Here is a 17,017-nt window from a genome sequence, read left to right as displayed (position 1 = left end):
AGATCTCAAGGACTGGTTTAGCTCGCGGCTGTCCGAGAAATCGTAGTCTGGAAGGGGGAGGGAAAGAGGGCATTCGCGTCCATCATCTCTGCCTTCCAACCCAGGTTCTGTGGAGGCGTTGGCGTTGGCGTTGGCGGCGCAAGCGTAGGCAGGATGGTGCAGGGTTCCAGGTCCCTCGGATACGCCGCCCGTCGCGTTTCCATACCCGTGAGTCCATGACAGCTACACGCCGCGTGGGCGGTCTGGAAATTGGGATCCCTGTTGTTCCGGGTCTCCGGTCGCTTGTCCGGACCGAAGCCGCTTTTGTGGAGTTATTCGGCGCCGTGTTTCTATGGAGAGTTGTGGATCGGCGGCGGTCGCATCAGATACGGAACTGCCGTATGTCCGCCACAGCTGATGACATCCTTCTACAGGAAAGGCGAGCTTCACTTTGAGACAACAACCCCGAGAGCTATCACTGTGCGTTTGTTGCTACTGATGCTACCGATGCCTTCGTCCCAGCCCTATGCCAGTGAGCCATGTGATAATGTTCCATAACCCCTGTTCACGCGAGACGACCCGATGCCGTACCCTCCCTATTTTTCACAGTCCCATCCCATTAACCCTCCTTGGCAAAACGAACCATTCCCGCCGGGCGCAGAGGCAACTAGCGACTCCTACTCCTTCGGCGGCTCCGGCTCCGGTCTCGATCCCGTCTATCCCTCCGCGACGAGACGCTGCGGTCTCTCCGGCTGCGGCGGTCACGGTCGCGGTCACGATCACGGTCCCTATCCCTGTCCCGATCCCGATCTCTCGACCTGGCCCTCTCCCGGTCCCGTCGGTCTCTAGAGCGATCTCTCGACCGATCCCTATCGCGGTCTCTGTCTCTCCTGTCTCGATCTCTGTCCCTGTCACGATCGCGATCTCTGTCCCTGGCGCGGTCTCTGTCCTTGTCCCGCTCGCGATCTTTGCTGCGCGAGCGACTCCGACGCCGTTCGTCATCCCGTGCCAGGTCGTGGGGCCGCTCTCGGTCTCTGCCGGGGGGCACATACCGATCAATTTCATCCAGATCTCGCCTGCGTTTCGCTTCGGGCGAGCGATCCCCCGTGCTTCTCTTATCGTCGATTCCGGGAACCGGCATGCCCTTCTCTCGAGCCTCGCGCTGTGCGGCAAGGTACGCCTTGGCTTCCTTTTCGCGCTTGCGGACCTCGACCATCTTGGTGGCCTCCTTTTCGTCCTTGTCGCGTTCCAGCCGGGGAGTAGATCGCACCACGGGAGAAAGATGTCTCGAGCGAGATCGGCTCTTGCGATCGCGCTCAGAGGGCTTTCGATCAGAAGAGCGATCCCGGCGAGGGCGAGAGCGGCTGCGGTCACGACGAATCGACTCGCGCCGGTCAGGCCGTGGAGACCTGCTTCGGCGGGTCCGAGAGCGGGAACGCGACTTGTCTCGGCGATCGGCCCTCACACGAGACCGGCTGCGGTCTCTGCGAACCCGTGACCGACTCCTCTCGCGGCGCCGTGAGCGACTGCGGTCTCGCCTGTCGCGAACACGGTCTCTCCGATCGCGAGACCTAGACCGACTCCTGTCACGGCGGTCGTGGCGTGTGCGAGATCTGCTTCGGTCACGGCGCGTCTTGGATCGAGTGCGCGAGGGGGTCCTCTCCCGCCTTTCGGGTCGACGAGACCTGCTGCGATCGCGCCGGGTTCTCGACCGCGATCTGTCACGTCTGTCGCGAGATCGATCACGCGGTCGAGGAGACCTAGACCGACGATCACGTCTGCGGCGGTCGTCATCATCTCGCGTACGTCGTCTATCGTCATCCTCCTTGTCCTTCTCGCGGTCCTTGACAGTCGCCTGTGACCGGCTGCGGCTTCTAGCCTTGACAGCTGGTGCATCGGCTTTTGGTGTCGCGGTGACGCTGGCATCCCGAGCTTCCTTCTTCACTTCTACCGCCTTCTTCGGCTCTGCGGCCTTTTGCGAGTCTCGCGAGGAGGCAACCTTCTTAAAGGGCATGATGGCAGACGCGGGAGCCAGTTTCCTAGGAGGTGGCGCCAGCGCTTCGTCAATCTCCAGTTCGGGTTGCTTTGCCGTGTTGCGTTTGCTCTCTCGGAGGAGGTCCGCAAGGGCTTCCTGTTCGAGTCTCTCGAGCTGCTCCTGGGAAAGCTTCTGCTTGGCTTCCTCGGTCTCTTCGTGCCGCTCTTTGCGCTTGCGATCTCTCTCTTCCCTACGCTCGCGGTCGCGCTCGTCGCGGTCCCGATCACGGTCTCTGTCGCGATCTCTATCTCTGCGGCGGCTGCGGCTGCGACTGCGGCTTCGGTCGCGGTCGCGCTCCCTTTCCCGGCTCCGCTCCTTGTCTCGTTGGCGGCGGCGCTCTTCTCTTTCGGCCTCGCGTTCTGCTTGCAGCTTCTCTCTGGCAGCCCGTCTGGCGTCTCGTTCGGCTTTGCGTTTCTCCTCGGCCTTTTCGCGTTCCTTTTCAACCTTTTTGCGCTCTTCCCGCGCAATCTTGCGTTTCTCTTCTTCGATGGCGGCCTCCTTTTGTCTCAGCTCCTCCCGAACTCTTTCGCGCTCAGCTTGCTTCGCCAACGTCTCTGCGTGATAGTCTTCGTCCGTCTTGGCTCCCCGCTCTTGCTCTGCCGCAGCCTCGTCTTCGCCAATGTCAGCGCGGCGCAGCTGCCGCATGCGTTCCTCGATGGACGCCCTGTCGATGAGTTGTGTGATGACCTGCTCTGCCTTTTGGTAGACGCCGGAGCGCTCGAGAGCACCGTCAATCAGTGCGGCAGCTTTGCCTCGGTCGAGGGTAAGGAGCTGGCCGGGGTTGCGTTCGACTTCCTGTTCGGCCACCTCGAGGATGGCTTTCGTGACTTGGGCCTCGTAATCCTGCGCGGGTCAGTCTTCGTTACGTGAGTACATGCCAGAAGAGACTCACGCTCGCTGCGAACTTGTCCCAGACCTCCTTGCGAATGGCGTCGTATCCGCCCTTCTTCTTGAAGCTGTGCGCCAGAGATTCGATGGCGGCTCGGGTTGCGGATGGTAGGGGGAGGTCGGATGCCTTGAACTTCTTGGAGGCAGGAGGGGAGTCGGTCGATGTCGCCGCGGCCGGGTCAATGGATGAGGCAGCAGCCATGGCCGCTGGGAGTGCGGAAGCCATCTCGCAGTTGCGCCTGGCGTTTGTCGCAATCGGTTCGTCGCATGTGTTTGTTGAGCCGGTGCAATCAAGCGCTCAGTGAGGGGCAATCAATTGAGTATCGTCGCTGGTGCCGCAATTGCCATCCAACGGGCGAAGCTGGGCCAAAAAATGCTGGTGATGATCAAGAAAGATTCTTGGATCCTGATCCGTGGGACGCGTTTGGAAAGTCGATTTCTCGGAGCAGGTGCAGTCGAGGTGCATTGGTCAAGTGGAGGTCACAGGGGACGAAAGTTTAGTGGAACTACCATCCCTGTCTCGGACAGCTGGTCCTAGCGTGGCCGTGGTCAGCAAGGTCGCCAGATTGACGAGGCTCTCCAGCGCTGGCGATGAAGCTGACCAGAGATTTGGGTCTCTGATGACTGCGCGACCAGGATGACTTTAGGAGATAGCAAACAAAGCACTGGAAGGCCGAGAACGGTGTCACTGTCGATGGGTGGAACCTGATGGCATTCAGAGAGTCATTCTCGGGCACCATCCTTTGGGTTTCTGGGCCTGAATCGTCGCATCGACAGGCCAAAAGTGCGAGAGACATCGTGTGGCATCCCATCGACGATTCCATGCTCCAGAATCTCTCCCAGACGATGACCAAATGCTCCATCACGACGACACATTCCATAGACAGAGGCACCGACATTGGTATTAATGATGCTATCAACCGTCAAGAGCCCAAACGCCATCCCCAGCCGCTCCAACCCATCACACCCCCTACTCCTTCACCAAGAACTCCTCAATGTCCTTGTCCTCGTCGTCCTCCTGCAGCTCAGCAAGCCTCTTCTCCTCGGCGTCAATCATCTTCTTGAGCACGTCGCGCTGCCTCTTGCGCGCCTTCTTTCCCCAGTCGGTCGACGTCGTCGCGCCCGTGGCCTGGCTCGTGCCTTCATCGTCGCTGTCCTCGGGGATATCCACCTGCCCGCGCAGCGTGTTGGGTTGCACTTTTGCCTTGGGCCCGTCGAACTCGTCCTCGGGTTTGGTCTCGTGCTGCTTCATCTGCGAGCTGCCGGCCAGCTTCATCAGGTAAGGGCGGAGCAGGCAGTAGGCGCCGACAATGATGACGAGGCGGATCCATTTCTCTGCGGACATGCCCTCGAGGGTGCCGCGCAGGTTGGTGCTGAAGCGCGTCCAGATTGTGTTGAGGAGGTTGATGACGGCGGACATCTTGGCGGTGGTGGGGTGGTTTCCGTAGGTGTGTCGTTTGGTTGGAGGTTGCGCGAGTGCGCTCGTTTGATGATCGAACGTAGGATGATTGACGGAGGACGCAGGATAGTTTGGCTCTGATGAAGCGTTCGAAGCAACGACGGCAGAAGGAATCAGAGACGAAGATGGTCGCGGCCGAGAGAAAATATCGCGACGTTGAACTGGTCGGCCCGCGCGGTCAAAATTGCGCAGACCCCACCTGAAGGAGCCCGCTAACTGTGGCCAATTGTCAGCACGGCAATGGAGAAGCTCGCCGGACAGTGGAGGCTCAGCGGTCAGTCCAGGGTCCTACAGGGGGCTCGTCCAGTGATGTCACAGCGCGTTCCGTAAGTGATCCCCTAGGGATTTGCAGACGGGCAACGCTTCGGAGGACTCTGTCAGCGTCAATCTACTGGTGGCTAAGAGGCCTTTTCTTCACAATGCCTTAGCTGCCTATTGATAAAGACCTTGAGACTGTTGGTGTGATTAAGTGCGAATGGTAGCCTCCCTGTGTCCCTGATGCTGGCGGGAGCCTGGCTCCAAGCCTGAAGCGCTTAGTCATCACCCTCACGAAAGGGGCGCGACATCATGTGATCCTCTCGATCCCCGACGACATGTCCAGGTCCCCAGAGCAGTATACCGCCATCGTCGACAGATAGTCATACCGAGTGCCTCGCAAGAAACCTTGACTGAGCTGGCGTGTCGACCTGCCGTGACTACCATACCTGGCCAAGTGATTCTTGAATCTCCTCAGACTCCCTTATACCCTCAAGAACCCCGCGACGCGTCCGTCGCGTAAAGTGGGAAAGTCAAGATGGCAGACATGTCCAACGAAGACGAGCGCGAGGTACCCATCTCTCGTGTCCAATCCCCAAACGAAACATTACTAACAACTGCCCAGCGTCTCAAGGCCGCCCTCTGGTTCGCAGTCGGCAAGATCGTCGACGAGGAGTCCATCAAGCAGAACTGCAACGCCACACCGCAGTACATTGGCGCGCTGACCGAAATGGTCTGGGCCCAGATCGGTGAGCTTTAGCCAAGAGGTGCTGTGTCTTTAACTTCCTCCGTGCTGACAAACCACCAGAATCCGTGGCCACCGACCTAGAGAGCTTCAGCCGGCACGCGCGGAGATCGACGGTCCACACGGAAGACGTCGTCCTGCTGGCCCGCAAGAACCCGGACCTGCTCGACATTGTCCGCGGCTTCGTCGAGGAGCAAAAGGCGGAGAAGCTGAGGAAGGGCAAAGGCAAGCAGAAGAGATGATGCAGCTGTCGGAACTCCTACGTACTGTTGATACCCCCAAATTTACGAACGTTACGAACACTCCAGTTGAAAGACTACTGTGCTTGAGGTATCTTGTTTTGCATACGCCAGACGCCAAACCATCCCAATGACCTTACACAAACGCCATCCCACACTCAAATCTGCCCCTGACGCCTCCGCTCCTCCGCGGCCTCGGCCTCCTCAATCTCGTTCCACAGCTTCCACTCCTCTTCCGTAATGTGGAACCACTGCGCGAGACCCGTGATGAGAGCCCACAGCTCGCCCGCAATCACCAGGTGCAAGAACTCCAGCCCGAGGAAGTTGGTCACGCCCCGCAGCGTCATGCCGCTAAAGATGTTGGTGTCGTGGATGTCAAAGGTGGGCAGACCCATCCTCTCGCGGTAGGACCTTGCCACCAGCCGGAGGGCGACGGCTTCGTACGGCGAGACCAGGACGTAGCCCGAGATCACCGTGAAGATGTCTGACGCGAGACACGCCGGCAGCCTGGTCAGCATGGTGTCCATGTACTGAATCGCGGCGCCGTACCCGGAACCTTCGGGACCCGTGCTTGGTCGCAACTCGGCGGACCAAAGCCCAGGAGGCGCATCGGTCGAGTCCGTTGCTTCCACGTCGAAACTGATGAGCGTCGCGCTGATGCCTCCGTCCTCTTCGTCGTCGCTACCGTAGTCTTCTCCCCGAGCTGAGAAGGCGCTTGGTCGGCGCACTGCCTGAACGGGTGGTGTGTCGCTAGGTTCGGCTTCCGGGGGTATGTCCTCGAGGATGTCCTCGCTCCTCAGCTCCGAGAGAGGTTCAGGCTGTGGCCGGTCCACGTCGGGCACCGGCTCCGGGGTCTCCGGGATTGTTACCGGCGGAAGTGGAGGCGCCGGGGGCGGAGGCTTGCGGTGGTGCACAGTATTCGGCAGTCGTCCGTAGAACTCTTGCCACAGGTGGCCAGTGACTTCGGTCCAGATCTGACCCCAGATGACGTACGAAACAAAGGGGATCGAGTTCACACACCACGCGCCGGCGTACTGCACCAGAGACGACACGCTAAAATCCTTGGGTGGCGCCGGCGCTGCGATAGGCGACGAGGGCGACCCCGGGATGAAGAAGCTCAACGAGGGGAACCATCTCGCAGACGGGATAATGTCCAGCCTCTGCAGGAACACATACAGCTGCAGGTGCACCCGGATGTACGACAGCGCGGTGTTGACAAACTTGTTCTTCCTCGGGAATGGGTAGAACCAGTAGGTGGCCATCTTGAAGACATGACCGCCGAGGAAGGTCGGCAGACCCGTGATGAGAGCGGACGATATCGACCGCTGGCTTCGCTCGTGCTGGAAGAGCTCAAAGAAGGAAATGTCGGCGTAGCGTCTGTACAGGAGAATGCGCAGTCGCATGCCGTTGATACCCCAGACGCCGGCAATCTCCAGCGCGCGCCCGAACCGCAGCAGCCGCGTGCCCACCGCATCCTCGTAGTTGAAGTATCGTCGCACCGAATCGACCTCAGCGGTGGAAGGGGTGTTGTCCGGCTCGGCGACGCCAATGACCTGCATCACCTCGTTGTGTGATCGCACCATGTCGCGGTTCATCCGTTTCGTCTCGGGGTTGACCGGTCGTCCGCGGTTATCGTACTGCTGGGTCGGCGCATGCGGGTCGTCTTCACCTTCGCCGTCGACCACATCGTCAAATGGCGAGCGGCCCTAGGGACGTTAGTGAGGTTTGGGGTGGGTTGGGGACAATCGTACCAAGGCCTGCGCGGTCAATGGACCGAGTCTCGTCATGTTGAGAGGTGGGTGGATGGCCCATGGGCGGTATGGGACGGTTTGAGAGAGTACTCTAGATCGTCTGGGTAGATTAGAATTAATCCACAAGTTGAAGGTGCAAGTCTGCAATCGCAGATGATCCCAAGCTCCAGGCTTGAAGTGGTCTTGGAGACGGGAGCTCCTGCACGAAAGCGGATCCGATAAGATAACGCTATCGATAAGCATCATCCCGCCAGACGAAAAAAAAAAAATCTGGGACGAACCGCTGCTTGCCGCATGTCGCGACCGATTGCACCGCTTCGATAGACTGACAAGATGGCGAGCAAACAGCCCCTCAAGACAACATTCGAGCCCGAACGGGTCATACGGCCCATCTTCACCGGCGGTTCCGTCGCATTGGACAATGGCGCCAAGATTCTCGCAACGCCCCTCGGCGAGGACGCCATCCTCACGAACCCCTCCAACGGGAAGCATCTGGCAAAGATTGAAGGAGTATGCGCCCCGGGACGTCTGTAGAGATGCATGGCTAACTTAAGTGTCAGGATGGCGAAACGATCTCGACGCTGACCCGTATGTCTACTCTGTACCCGACGGAACCCACCAACTAACAGCTACAGTGACCCCCTCCGGCTCGCACCTCATCATCTGCTCCCGATCGCTCGCGATGAAGATCTACGCCCTCAAGACCACCGAAGACGGAACGATAGAGGCGAAGCTGACGCGCTCGCTGAAACCCCACGGAACCCCTGTCGTCGTCCTCGCCGTCGACCGAACGAGCACCCTCCTCGCGACCGGAGGCACCGACGGAGCGATCAAGGTATGGGACATTGCCGGCGGATACGTCACGCACACCTTCCGCGGACCGAGCGTGCTCGTCTCGGCTCTGCACTTTTTCGAGGTGGCGGCGCGGTCGAACGAGGACGCAAGCAAGAAGGGGAAGAAGGCGACACAGACTGAGGAGACAACGTCGACAACGACGAATTGGCGCCTGGTATCCGGTAGCCAGGATGGAAAAGTACGGGTGTGGGATCTTCACAAGCGCGCCGCCGTCGCCAGCCTCGACTCGCACGTCTCCAGCGTCCAGGGACTCGACTACTCCCCCGAACAGCAGGCCATCGTCTCGGCCAGCAGAGACAAGACAATCATCTGGTGGGACGCGCGGTCATGGAAGATTAGAAAGGTCGTGCCGTGCCTGGAGCTCGTCGAGGCCGTTGGTTTCGTTGACGGCGGCCGCCTGACGTACTCTGCTGGCGCCAAGGGCTGCCTCCGGATCTGGGACACCGACACGGGCCGCGAGCTCACAAAGGATCAGCCGGAGAAAGCCGAGGCGGAGGGAGTCGTCAGTGCCGTGTCGCACCCCGAGCTCCCCTTTATCCTGTGTGTCCAGGTCGACCACACACTGGCGATGTACAAGGTGCCAGAGAAGGATGCCGTCGAGGGATCGGTCATGGAGCCGTTTAGACGCATCTCCGGAACCCACGACTCCATCATCGATCTCAACTACCTTCTTCCCGACCGCTCCCTGCTTGCGCTGGCCACCAACGCCGAGGACATTCGAATTGTTTCAGTCAAGGACTCCTCAGAAGACGCGACGTACTTTGGTCAGGATATCGCGCTGCTCAAGGGCCACGACGACATCATCGTCTCTTTGGACGTAGACTGGTCAGGCTACTGGATCGCTACCGGCGCAAAGGACAACACCGCTCGCCTCTGGCGCGTCGACCCCGCCAATAACTCTTACACATGCTACGCCACCTTCACCGGCCACACGGAATCGGTCGGCGCCGTGGCACTCCCGAAGCAGCCCCCCCAAGAATCATCAGCACAGTTCAAGGACCCCCTGAGCCACCCCCCGCCATACCTCTTCACCGGCTCCCAAGACCAGACCGTCAAGAAGTGGGAGATCCCCCGGGAACCCCAGCAAACCCGCAAGGGCGGATCCCGCGCCGTCTTCACCCGCAAAGCCCACGACAAGGACATCAACGCCATGGACGTCCACCCAGCCAGCCAGCTCTTCGCCTCCTCCTCCCAGGACAAAATGGTCAAGATCTGGTCCGTGGCCGAGGGCGAGGTCCAGGGCATCCTCCGCGGCCACAGGCGCGGCGTGTGGTCCGTCAAGTTCGCCCCCGCGGGGTGCCCCGCGATCCAGGGCGACGAGGGCCAGGTCGCCGGCAAGGGCGTCGTCCTTACCGGCAGCGCCGACAAGACGGTCAAGCTCTGGAGCCTCAACGACTACTCGTGCATCCGCACCTTTGAGGGCCACTCCAACAGCGTCCTCAAGGTCGCCTGGCTCAACATGCCCAAGCCCGAGGGCAAGGGCAAGAAGCAAGTCCAGTTTGCCAGCGCCGGCAGCGACGGCCTCGTCAAGGTCTGGGACGCCAACTCGGGCGAGGCCGAAACGACCCTCGACAACCACGAGGACCGCATCTGGGCCCTCGCCGTCCACCCGGTCGACAACACCGTCGTCTCGGGCGACGGCGACGCCCTCGTCACCTTCTGGAAGGACACCACCGCCGAATCCCAGGCCGCCGCCACCGAAGCCGCCCAGAAGCTCATCGAGCAAGAGCAGGAGCTCCAAAACCACATCCACCATGGCTCCTACCGCGAAGCCATCGTCCTCGCCCTCCAGCTCAACCACCCCGGCCGCCTCCTCAGCCTCTTCACCTCGGTCGTCACCTCCACCCCGGAACCCGGCAGCCTCTGCGGCCTCAAAGCCGTCGACCAGGTCCTCGCCACGCTCTCCGACGAGCAGCTCTTCACCCTGCTCCTACGCCTGCGCGACTGGAACACCAACGCGCGGACGGCCGCCGTCGCGCAGCGCATCCTCTGGACGCTCGTCCGCAGCTACCCGGCGTCCAAGTTCTCCAACCTCTCGGTCAAGGGCGCGCGGGGCCAGCGCAGCCTCAAGGAGGTGCTCAACGCGCTCCGCGTGTACACCGAGCGGCACTACAGGCGGACGGACGAGCTCGTGGACGAGAGTTACCTGGTGGAATATACCCTGCGGGAGATGGACAGTCTCGCGCCTCCCGCGATAGAAGATGATGTGGCCATGGAGGATGCCGCGGCGGATGTCATAATGGTGTGAGAGTAGATGTAGGAGTTTAAAATTGAAGGTTTTCTTGGTTTTGTACTGTCGACCTGGTGCGGCGTGAGTGTGCTTTTGATCGCAGCGTTTGAACACCGACTTGGGCAGAGCGGGTGTTGCAATCGATGTTCGCTATGGCTTTGATTGAATGTCTATAGGCGTGCTCCTTCGCCATTGTCCGACTCGTCGTCGGAGCCTACATATGCGTCTCCTCCATCCCCGCTGGAATCGTCGCTCGGCTTTCCCGACTCATCCTCGCTATTGTCCTCCGCCTCCATCTCTTTCTCCCAGTCGGACAATGCTTTGAGGGAGTCGCTTGTGTGTTCGTGACCTCGACCAAGAACACGTTCTGTAGCCTTGGCACATCTCCGTATCAGCTGAATCGCTTCCTCTTTTCGACCTTGACCCCACCATGTCCAAGCCAAGTTATTCTCCTGCGTTAAAGTCTCGGTGTGCTTCTCCCCCGAAACCTTTCTTCTCACCTTCAACGCTCGTTGTTGTAGCTCCTCCGCTTCTACCAGTCTGTTTTTATCATAATATAAGAGCCCTAACTGTCCCATAATCCATGCTGTGTCTTGGTGCTCCTCGCCTTTCGTGGTTTTCCACATCTCAAACGCCTTCAGCCATAAACCTTCTGCCTCTTCCAGACGACCTTGCCTCCTGTAGACTACTCCTAAGTCTGCGATGGCCATTATCGTGTCTTCATGCTCCTCCCCTTTCGTGGTTTTCCACGTCTCAAACGCTTTCAGCAATAAACCTGCTGCCTCTTCCAGACGACCTTGCTTGCTGTAGACTCGTCCCAACTGTGCGATGGACAATATCGTGTCCTCGTGCTCATCGCCTTTTGTAGATTTCTGTATGTCTAGCACCTTCAGAAGCAACTCCTCTGCCTTTTCCAGACGACCTTGCCTTATGTAGACTTGTGCTAAACTAATGCTGGCCTGTAGAGTGTCTACATGCTTCTCGCCCATCGATGATCTCCTAATGTCCACCACTTCGGATGTGAGTTCTTCAGCCGCCTCTAAACGACCTTGTTGTATGTAGACAAGTGCTAAATCCCACATGAGATTTACCGTATCGGCGTGTGCCTCACCCATTAACACTCTGCTTCGAACCAGCGCCTGTAAAATCATATCCACTGCCTCCGATAGACGGCCCTGCCTTTGATATGTACGTCCAAGCCTCTCCCTAGTCCAAAGTGTAGCCTCAGAGTCCTCTCCGAGCAATTTCCTATTTCCCTCCAATAACCGCAGTTGCAACTGTTCTGCCTCCACATACCGTCCCTGCTTAAAGTATACATCTGCTAGCTGGCTTAAGGCTCTTGAAGCTCCCCGTTTATCGTTGCCGCCTCCTTCCCAGATCTCGAGGGTCTCTAAAAGCAGCTTCTCTGCCTCTTTATGGCGTTTCTGTTTCATATACGCAAACGCAAGGTGACGGCGCGTGTCGAGTACTTGCCTATGAATTTTTATCAGGAGCCTCCTTTGGACCTCCAACGTGGGCAGAAGCAACTCGATTCCTTCCTCTGAACGATCTTGATAGACGATGTTTGACGCCAAAGCGCTCGTCAACTGAAGAGTTTCCGGATGATTCTGCCCAAATACCGCTCTTTGAAGTTCCAAAGCTCGCCTCAGGTGCTTTTCTGCCTCCCGATGTTGCCGTAGGTACGCGAAGTACCCGGCCACATTAAACAATAGCTTTGCAGCGTGGACCTTCTCATCATCAAACTGGAGGTCCAGACGTGCCAAAACTGCGAGGGCATGAGGTAAATATGTAAAACACGCCACCCTATTCTTGAGATTGCCGAGAGGAAAAGCACGAGACATCATTTTAAGAGCCTCGCTTGAAAGTTGCCGCATCTTCTTCTCCTGCAAGACGCGTTTGCGTGTGACTAAATGCACTAGTCGATGCATGTCGTAAGTGTCATTGCCCGCCTGAGAGATAAACGAAAATGCCTGGAGAATCCCCAAGGCGTTGGTGACTTCCAGAGTCGTCTCAGAGCTGGCATCGGAACTGGCATCGAAACAGGCACTGGCGCTCCCTAAATCAGGAGTATAGTCGGAGCCAATGCCAGAGTCCCCCTCAAAAGGGCCGTCCACCTCGACGACAGAGTCTGACTTCTTACGCAGCTGCTCATAGCAGTAGACTTCGGCAAAGTCTTTTGCAATAGCTTGGCGATCAAACATGCTCATGAAAGATAACAAGTTGCCAGCCAAGGGATGCCGCTGCTCGATTTGGCGAAAAGAAATCAACCAGGTGGCCGTCAGGGCATGAGGCGTCTCCGAGTCCCGCCCTATGGAGGCGAAAGGCTCACTCAGCTGGCGCACCAAACTAGAGTCGCTCTTGTCCAGTATTCGGAAATAGGCGTTGATAGATATGGAGTTTCTGAGGATGAAGGAAGCTGCTTGTGCCAACGCTAGTGGCAAGTATTCAAGTCGAGATGCTAACGCGATTGCCTCTGAGGGAGAAAAATTGTGGTTTGGGAGCAAGGACTGTAGCAGCTGAACGGCCTCAGCATCGATCATCTCATTGACCTTGATTGGGGGAGTCCCAGCTGTCATCCTGAGACCTGTCTGCATATCCCTCGTCGTTATGAGGATGGATCCGTGGAGACACTCTGGGATGAAGCGGCCTAGTCCCCCTTCAGATGCAGGTTCCGGCACATTTGCTCCAATGCCGTCTTCTTCAGAGTCCGTAAAGAACAGGTCCTTGTCATCGGCGTTATCGATAATCAGTAGCCAACGACCGCTCTTATTACTCTCAAGCCACTGCTTCACAAGGAAAAGTGTATCGGCCTTCTTTCCGTCGTAGCCCGGGATGCCACATACTTGAGCGATCGATGTGAAAGCATGGCGAAAGCGTTGGCGGTTGCTGGCGTGGACCCAGAAGATGGAAACCTCGGGAGACTTCTCATGTAGCCAATAGGCGTAGGCCAAGGCGATTTGCGTCTTACTTCTTGGTGTTAGCCTTGCTTTGGAGTGGTGTGAAGTTCGTCTTACCCAACACCGCCGAGCCCGTGGAGTGCCACTCTTGACCGTAGCTTCGCAGTGGCCGGACCAGTCTGCGTGTCCCCGAATAGATGCGCGATACGGTTGAAGATCTCTTCTCGGCCAACAAACTCGGGATTCTTGACATATGGTACCAGAACTGTGCTCTTTCAGCATGATTTCGGTGATGCAAGTAGGAGACGCGCTTACACTTTGGCGAGAAGGCAGTCGTCTCGACTTGCTTAACCTGTTCAATCAGGCCGGCTGAAGGCGCATAACGATCGAGAAGTGCCTTCGTTGCCGCCGCAGCTATTGCCGCAGCATAGTGTTGCCAAGTCTTGTTTTTGTGACTGTCGGAATAGTCGCATACGCCCTTGACGATGATGCAGGGGATTTCGTCCCAAACTCCAGCTCCCTCCATTTCGAAGGCGACGAGGCTATGGTCCCTCGCAATCTGGTCACGGTCCTTGCCAGACTTCATGACGGTATCTCCTGATCCAATCGAGCCAAGGAAAACACAAGGCTGGTGCTCCGCAGAGGTTTTCTCGTGCCCGGCTTGCCGATTCTCCAGGCGTCTTCGAGACACTCGGTACCCAAAGTCACAGCCAAGCTCCTCGCATGTCGCTTTAGTCGCCTGCTCGCACGTCTGCGTTTCGCTGCAGCTACACTGTACGTCTTTCCGATGCCTGTGGGTGTAATCGGGTTTGAAGAGCACGTCTTCGTGTAGTGGTCTACGATAGTCGACATCGTAGCTCTGTTCGACTGCCTTAATTTGGATTTCTGCAAGACCTTTGGAGATTTCCTTTTGTAGCCTCTGCTTTTGCCTATGGGTCTCGAATGCAATGAGCAGGGACCGAATCTCTTTGACCGGCCTACCCAGAGTGTCGTGTATGGTGTCTTTCGGCTCAAACTGGCCTGGAAATAGCCGCCCCAGATCGTACTGAACGACACTTTTGCTGATGATGACGTCTCCAAGCAGCATCTCCCCATCGCCGTTGACATTAGGCACCCCACCGCATATGCCACATAGGAGAGCAAGCCTGAGACCCCCGAAACTCGAACGAAGGCTGGCAGTCGCGCTAGCTGCATTCACTTTTCCCATGCCGGAAAGGAGGACGAGAACGGCATTGTGTTTGCCGATTCGACCAAGCGTGTAGGTGTTTGCGTCACCTGCAGCCTTGCCAAGATCATGCTCAAGGCCGTCCCACAGCTCGTCGAGGGCCAATTCTGCGGCGTTGAACTCCAGTGGAAGGGCGCAAATCACCGCGACAGTGAAGTCTTCGCGGCGGCGAGGCGGGAGAGTAGCCATGGCGTGTTGCTGTCGTCGACGACGGACGCACGAGCGAGCGTTGACTCAACGAACTATCGCTCTTGCGACGCAATCTTCGGATAGACATCAGTTAATCATGACAGAACTGCGGCAAACGGGGCCAGAGCCCCTCACTTCAAGATCAGGCTGCGGCTGACACCAGGTCACGCGCTTCCGATGCTATTGGATGATACGCAGCGACGCTGACTGGCCCATTGGGCATGTGCTGCATGCGCCAGCATCCGAGGTGTCCTCTGGCGACTCGGCAGCCTGATGTGCCCGGGATTGGTGTATGCCATTGCAGATAGGTTTGCGTCGTCTGTGGCCGTGTAGTGACTGATGTCTGGATGAGGTTGTGAGAAGCTCTGGGCGTGGCTTCCGACAGTGGGGGCGTGCACCTAGAGCGATAGACTGGCGACTTTTTCCACGCCTGCAACCAGGGACCACCAATCCATACCTGCGACTTCAGCCTCGCACTCGCAACGAAACCACCAACACCACTCGATACCCCTCCAGACACCACACACACACAGCATGGCGCATAGGAAACGTCACGCCGAGGATCCCCTCGACGAAATCGCAGGGATCGACTCGCCAGCGTCGAAACGCTCACGAACCGTCGACTCCCTCATCTCCAACGGCTCGCTCGAAAACGGGCACGACACAGCGACAACGACGGACGATGCAACACCCACAAACGACACGGCCGAGATACCACCAAAAGACGACGATGCCGAAAGCGACAGCGAAATAGAGGACGACGCGCCGGTACATGTCCCGATTCGTCAATCGGCGCCGACAGACGGCTACGACGACCTCTACCTCGACACGATAGACCGCAACGTTCTCGACTTTGATTTCGAGAAGCTCTGCTCCGTCAGCCTGTCCAACATCAACGTCTACGCGTGCCTGGTGTGCGGCCGCTACTACCAAGGCCGCGGCCCGAAATCGCACGCCTACTTCCACGCCCTCGACGAGAACCACCACGTCTTCATCAACATGCAGACGCAAAAGGTCTACGTCCTCCCGGAGGGGTACGAGGTCAAGTCAAAGTCCCTCGACGACATCAAGTTCGTCTCGGATCCGCGCTACACGAAACCCGAAGTCGCTGCCCTCGACCGGACGCCCTTGCGCGCATCCTTTACGCTTGCAGGGAGGGAATACGCACCCGGCTTCGTGGGTATGAACAACCTAAAGGAGAACGACTACCTCAACGTCGTGGTGCAGGCCCTCGCGCACGTCGCCCCCTTGCGCAACTTCTGCCTGCTCGAAGACCTCTCATCCCGCTCCGAGCTGGCCAAGCGCTTCGGCATCCTCGTCCGCAAGATCTGGAACCCGCGCGCCTTCAAGGCCCACGTTTCCCCCCACGAGCTGCTCCAGGAGATTTCCCTGCTGTCGAATAAGCGCTTCACCCTCACGGCGCAGTCCGACCCCGTCGAGTTTCTGTCGTGGTTCCTGAACAACCTACACCTGGGCCTCGGCGGGTCGAAAACAAAACCCGGCAGCTCCGTCGTGCAGCGCATCTTCCAGGGGAAGCTCAAAGTCGAGTCGCAAGCCATCACGGCGCGCGCCGACGCGGGCGACCGTCTACGCTTCGAAGACGCTGCTGTATCAGTCACCTCATCCCGCTTCATGTTCCTCACCCTCGACCTCCCCGCGGCGCCCCTCTTCCAAGACGAGCTCGAAAAGAACATCATCCCGCAAGTGCCCCTCACGACCATCCTCTCCAAATACGACGGCATCCACGCGCAAGAGCACCTCGCCCAGCGCAAGCGGTATCGTCTGCTGCACCCCCTACCACCCTACCTCGTCCTGCACGTCAAGCGCTTCAGCCAGAACAAGTTCGTGTCGGAGCGGAACCCGACGATTGTCACATTCGACCCGCGCGGCCTCGACGTGAGCCCCTACGTCGAGCCGAACCCGGGCGAGTGGCCCCCCGGCGAACCCATCTGGTACGACCTCGTCGCCAACGTCGTCCACGAGGCCGTGCGCGCCAAGGAGGACGTCGCGGACAGCGGAGAGGAGCGCAAGACGTGGAAGGTGCAGCTCAAGGATAAGGGGCGCGACGAGTGGGTGTCGTGCCAGGATCTATTTGTGGAAAAGGTGCAGAGCGAGCTGCTGTACCTGGGCGAGACGTATCTGCAGGTGTGGGAGAGGCGGAGGACGCCGAGGAAAGCGTAGATTGTACGATTAATGCCATACGGGATGCGTTAGTCCCATGTCACCCAAGTCACGTTCATGTCAGTGATGGTCCAGAGTGAGCTCATTTC

The 17,017-nt window shown here is 58.5% G+C and overlaps 7 protein-coding genes across 7 annotated transcripts; 3 read left to right on the top strand and 4 right to left on the bottom strand.

The window, feature by feature from the left end:
* Window positions 1–570: 570 nt before the first annotated feature.
* HER10_EVM0003145 (uncharacterized protein) lies at window positions 571–3,319 on the bottom strand. The gene is made up of 2 exons (XM_035472830.1): window positions 2,907–3,319; window positions 571–2,857 (listed from the first exon to the last, which is right to left on the bottom strand). Exons 1-2 carry the CDS (start codon window positions 3,126–3,128, stop codon window positions 647–649), a joined length of 2,433 nt encoding a protein of 810 aa, XP_035332368.1. The 5' UTR covers window positions 3,129–3,319; the 3' UTR covers window positions 571–646.
* A 553-nt stretch (window positions 3,320–3,872) lies between these two features.
* Window positions 3,873–4,808, bottom strand: HER10_EVM0002727 (trafficking PGA2; the record flags this gene model as incomplete). The annotated part of the gene is made up of 1 exon (XM_035472428.1): window positions 3,873–4,808. The coding sequence occupies exon 1, from the start codon at window positions 4,320–4,322 to the stop codon at window positions 3,873–3,875; it is 450 nt and encodes a 149-aa protein (XP_035332317.1). The 5' UTR covers window positions 4,323–4,808.
* A 112-nt stretch (window positions 4,809–4,920) lies between these two features.
* Window positions 4,921–5,642, top strand: HER10_EVM0010608 (uncharacterized protein). The gene is made up of 3 exons (XM_035480062.1): window positions 4,921–5,187; window positions 5,242–5,365; window positions 5,425–5,642. Exons 1-3 carry the CDS (start codon window positions 5,155–5,157, stop codon window positions 5,601–5,603), a joined length of 336 nt encoding a protein of 111 aa, XP_035333269.1. The 5' UTR covers window positions 4,921–5,154; the 3' UTR covers window positions 5,604–5,642.
* Window positions 5,643–5,680: 38 nt separating this feature from the next.
* Window positions 5,681–7,608, bottom strand: HER10_EVM0004124 (uncharacterized protein). Its single transcript, XM_035473777.1, has 2 exons — window positions 7,352–7,608; window positions 5,681–7,306 (listed from the first exon to the last, which is right to left on the bottom strand). The coding sequence occupies exons 1-2, from the start codon at window positions 7,595–7,597 to the stop codon at window positions 5,759–5,761; spliced, it is 1,794 nt and encodes a 597-aa protein (XP_035332465.1). The 5' UTR covers window positions 7,598–7,608; the 3' UTR covers window positions 5,681–5,758.
* Window positions 7,609–7,657: 49 nt separating this feature from the next.
* On the top strand, window positions 7,658–10,454 carry HER10_EVM0002618 (WD repeat domain-containing protein; the record flags this gene model as incomplete). Its single annotated transcript, XM_035472324.1, has 3 exons — window positions 7,658–7,861; window positions 7,912–7,939; window positions 7,987–10,454. Exons 1-3 carry the CDS (start codon window positions 7,685–7,687, stop codon window positions 10,452–10,454), a joined length of 2,673 nt encoding a protein of 890 aa, XP_035332300.1. The 5' UTR covers window positions 7,658–7,684.
* A 17-nt stretch (window positions 10,455–10,471) lies between these two features.
* On the bottom strand, window positions 10,472–16,972 carry HER10_EVM0009365 (uncharacterized protein). The gene is made up of 3 exons (XM_035478855.1): window positions 13,649–16,972; window positions 13,451–13,598; window positions 10,472–13,403 (listed from the first exon to the last, which is right to left on the bottom strand). Exons 1-3 carry the CDS (start codon window positions 14,745–14,747, stop codon window positions 10,607–10,609), a joined length of 4,044 nt encoding a protein of 1,347 aa, XP_035333102.1. The 5' UTR covers window positions 14,748–16,972; the 3' UTR covers window positions 10,472–10,606.
* On the top strand, window positions 15,282–16,928 carry HER10_EVM0000493 (ubiquitin carboxyl-terminal hydrolase; the record flags this gene model as incomplete). Its single annotated transcript, XM_035470273.1, has 1 exon — window positions 15,282–16,928. The coding sequence occupies one exon, from the start codon at window positions 15,282–15,284 to the stop codon at window positions 16,926–16,928; it is 1,647 nt and encodes a 548-aa protein (XP_035332044.1).
* Window positions 16,973–17,017: the final 45 nt, after the last annotated feature.

This window comes from Colletotrichum scovillei, assembly GCF_011075155.1.
Source record: "Colletotrichum scovillei strain TJNH1 chromosome Unknown Contig00006, whole genome shotgun sequence".
NCBI classification, from domain to species: domain Eukaryota; kingdom Fungi; phylum Ascomycota; class Sordariomycetes; order Glomerellales; family Glomerellaceae; genus Colletotrichum; species Colletotrichum scovillei.
The sequence above is the reverse complement of the archived record's forward strand: the minus strand, read 5'-3'. Positions and strand labels throughout refer to the sequence as shown.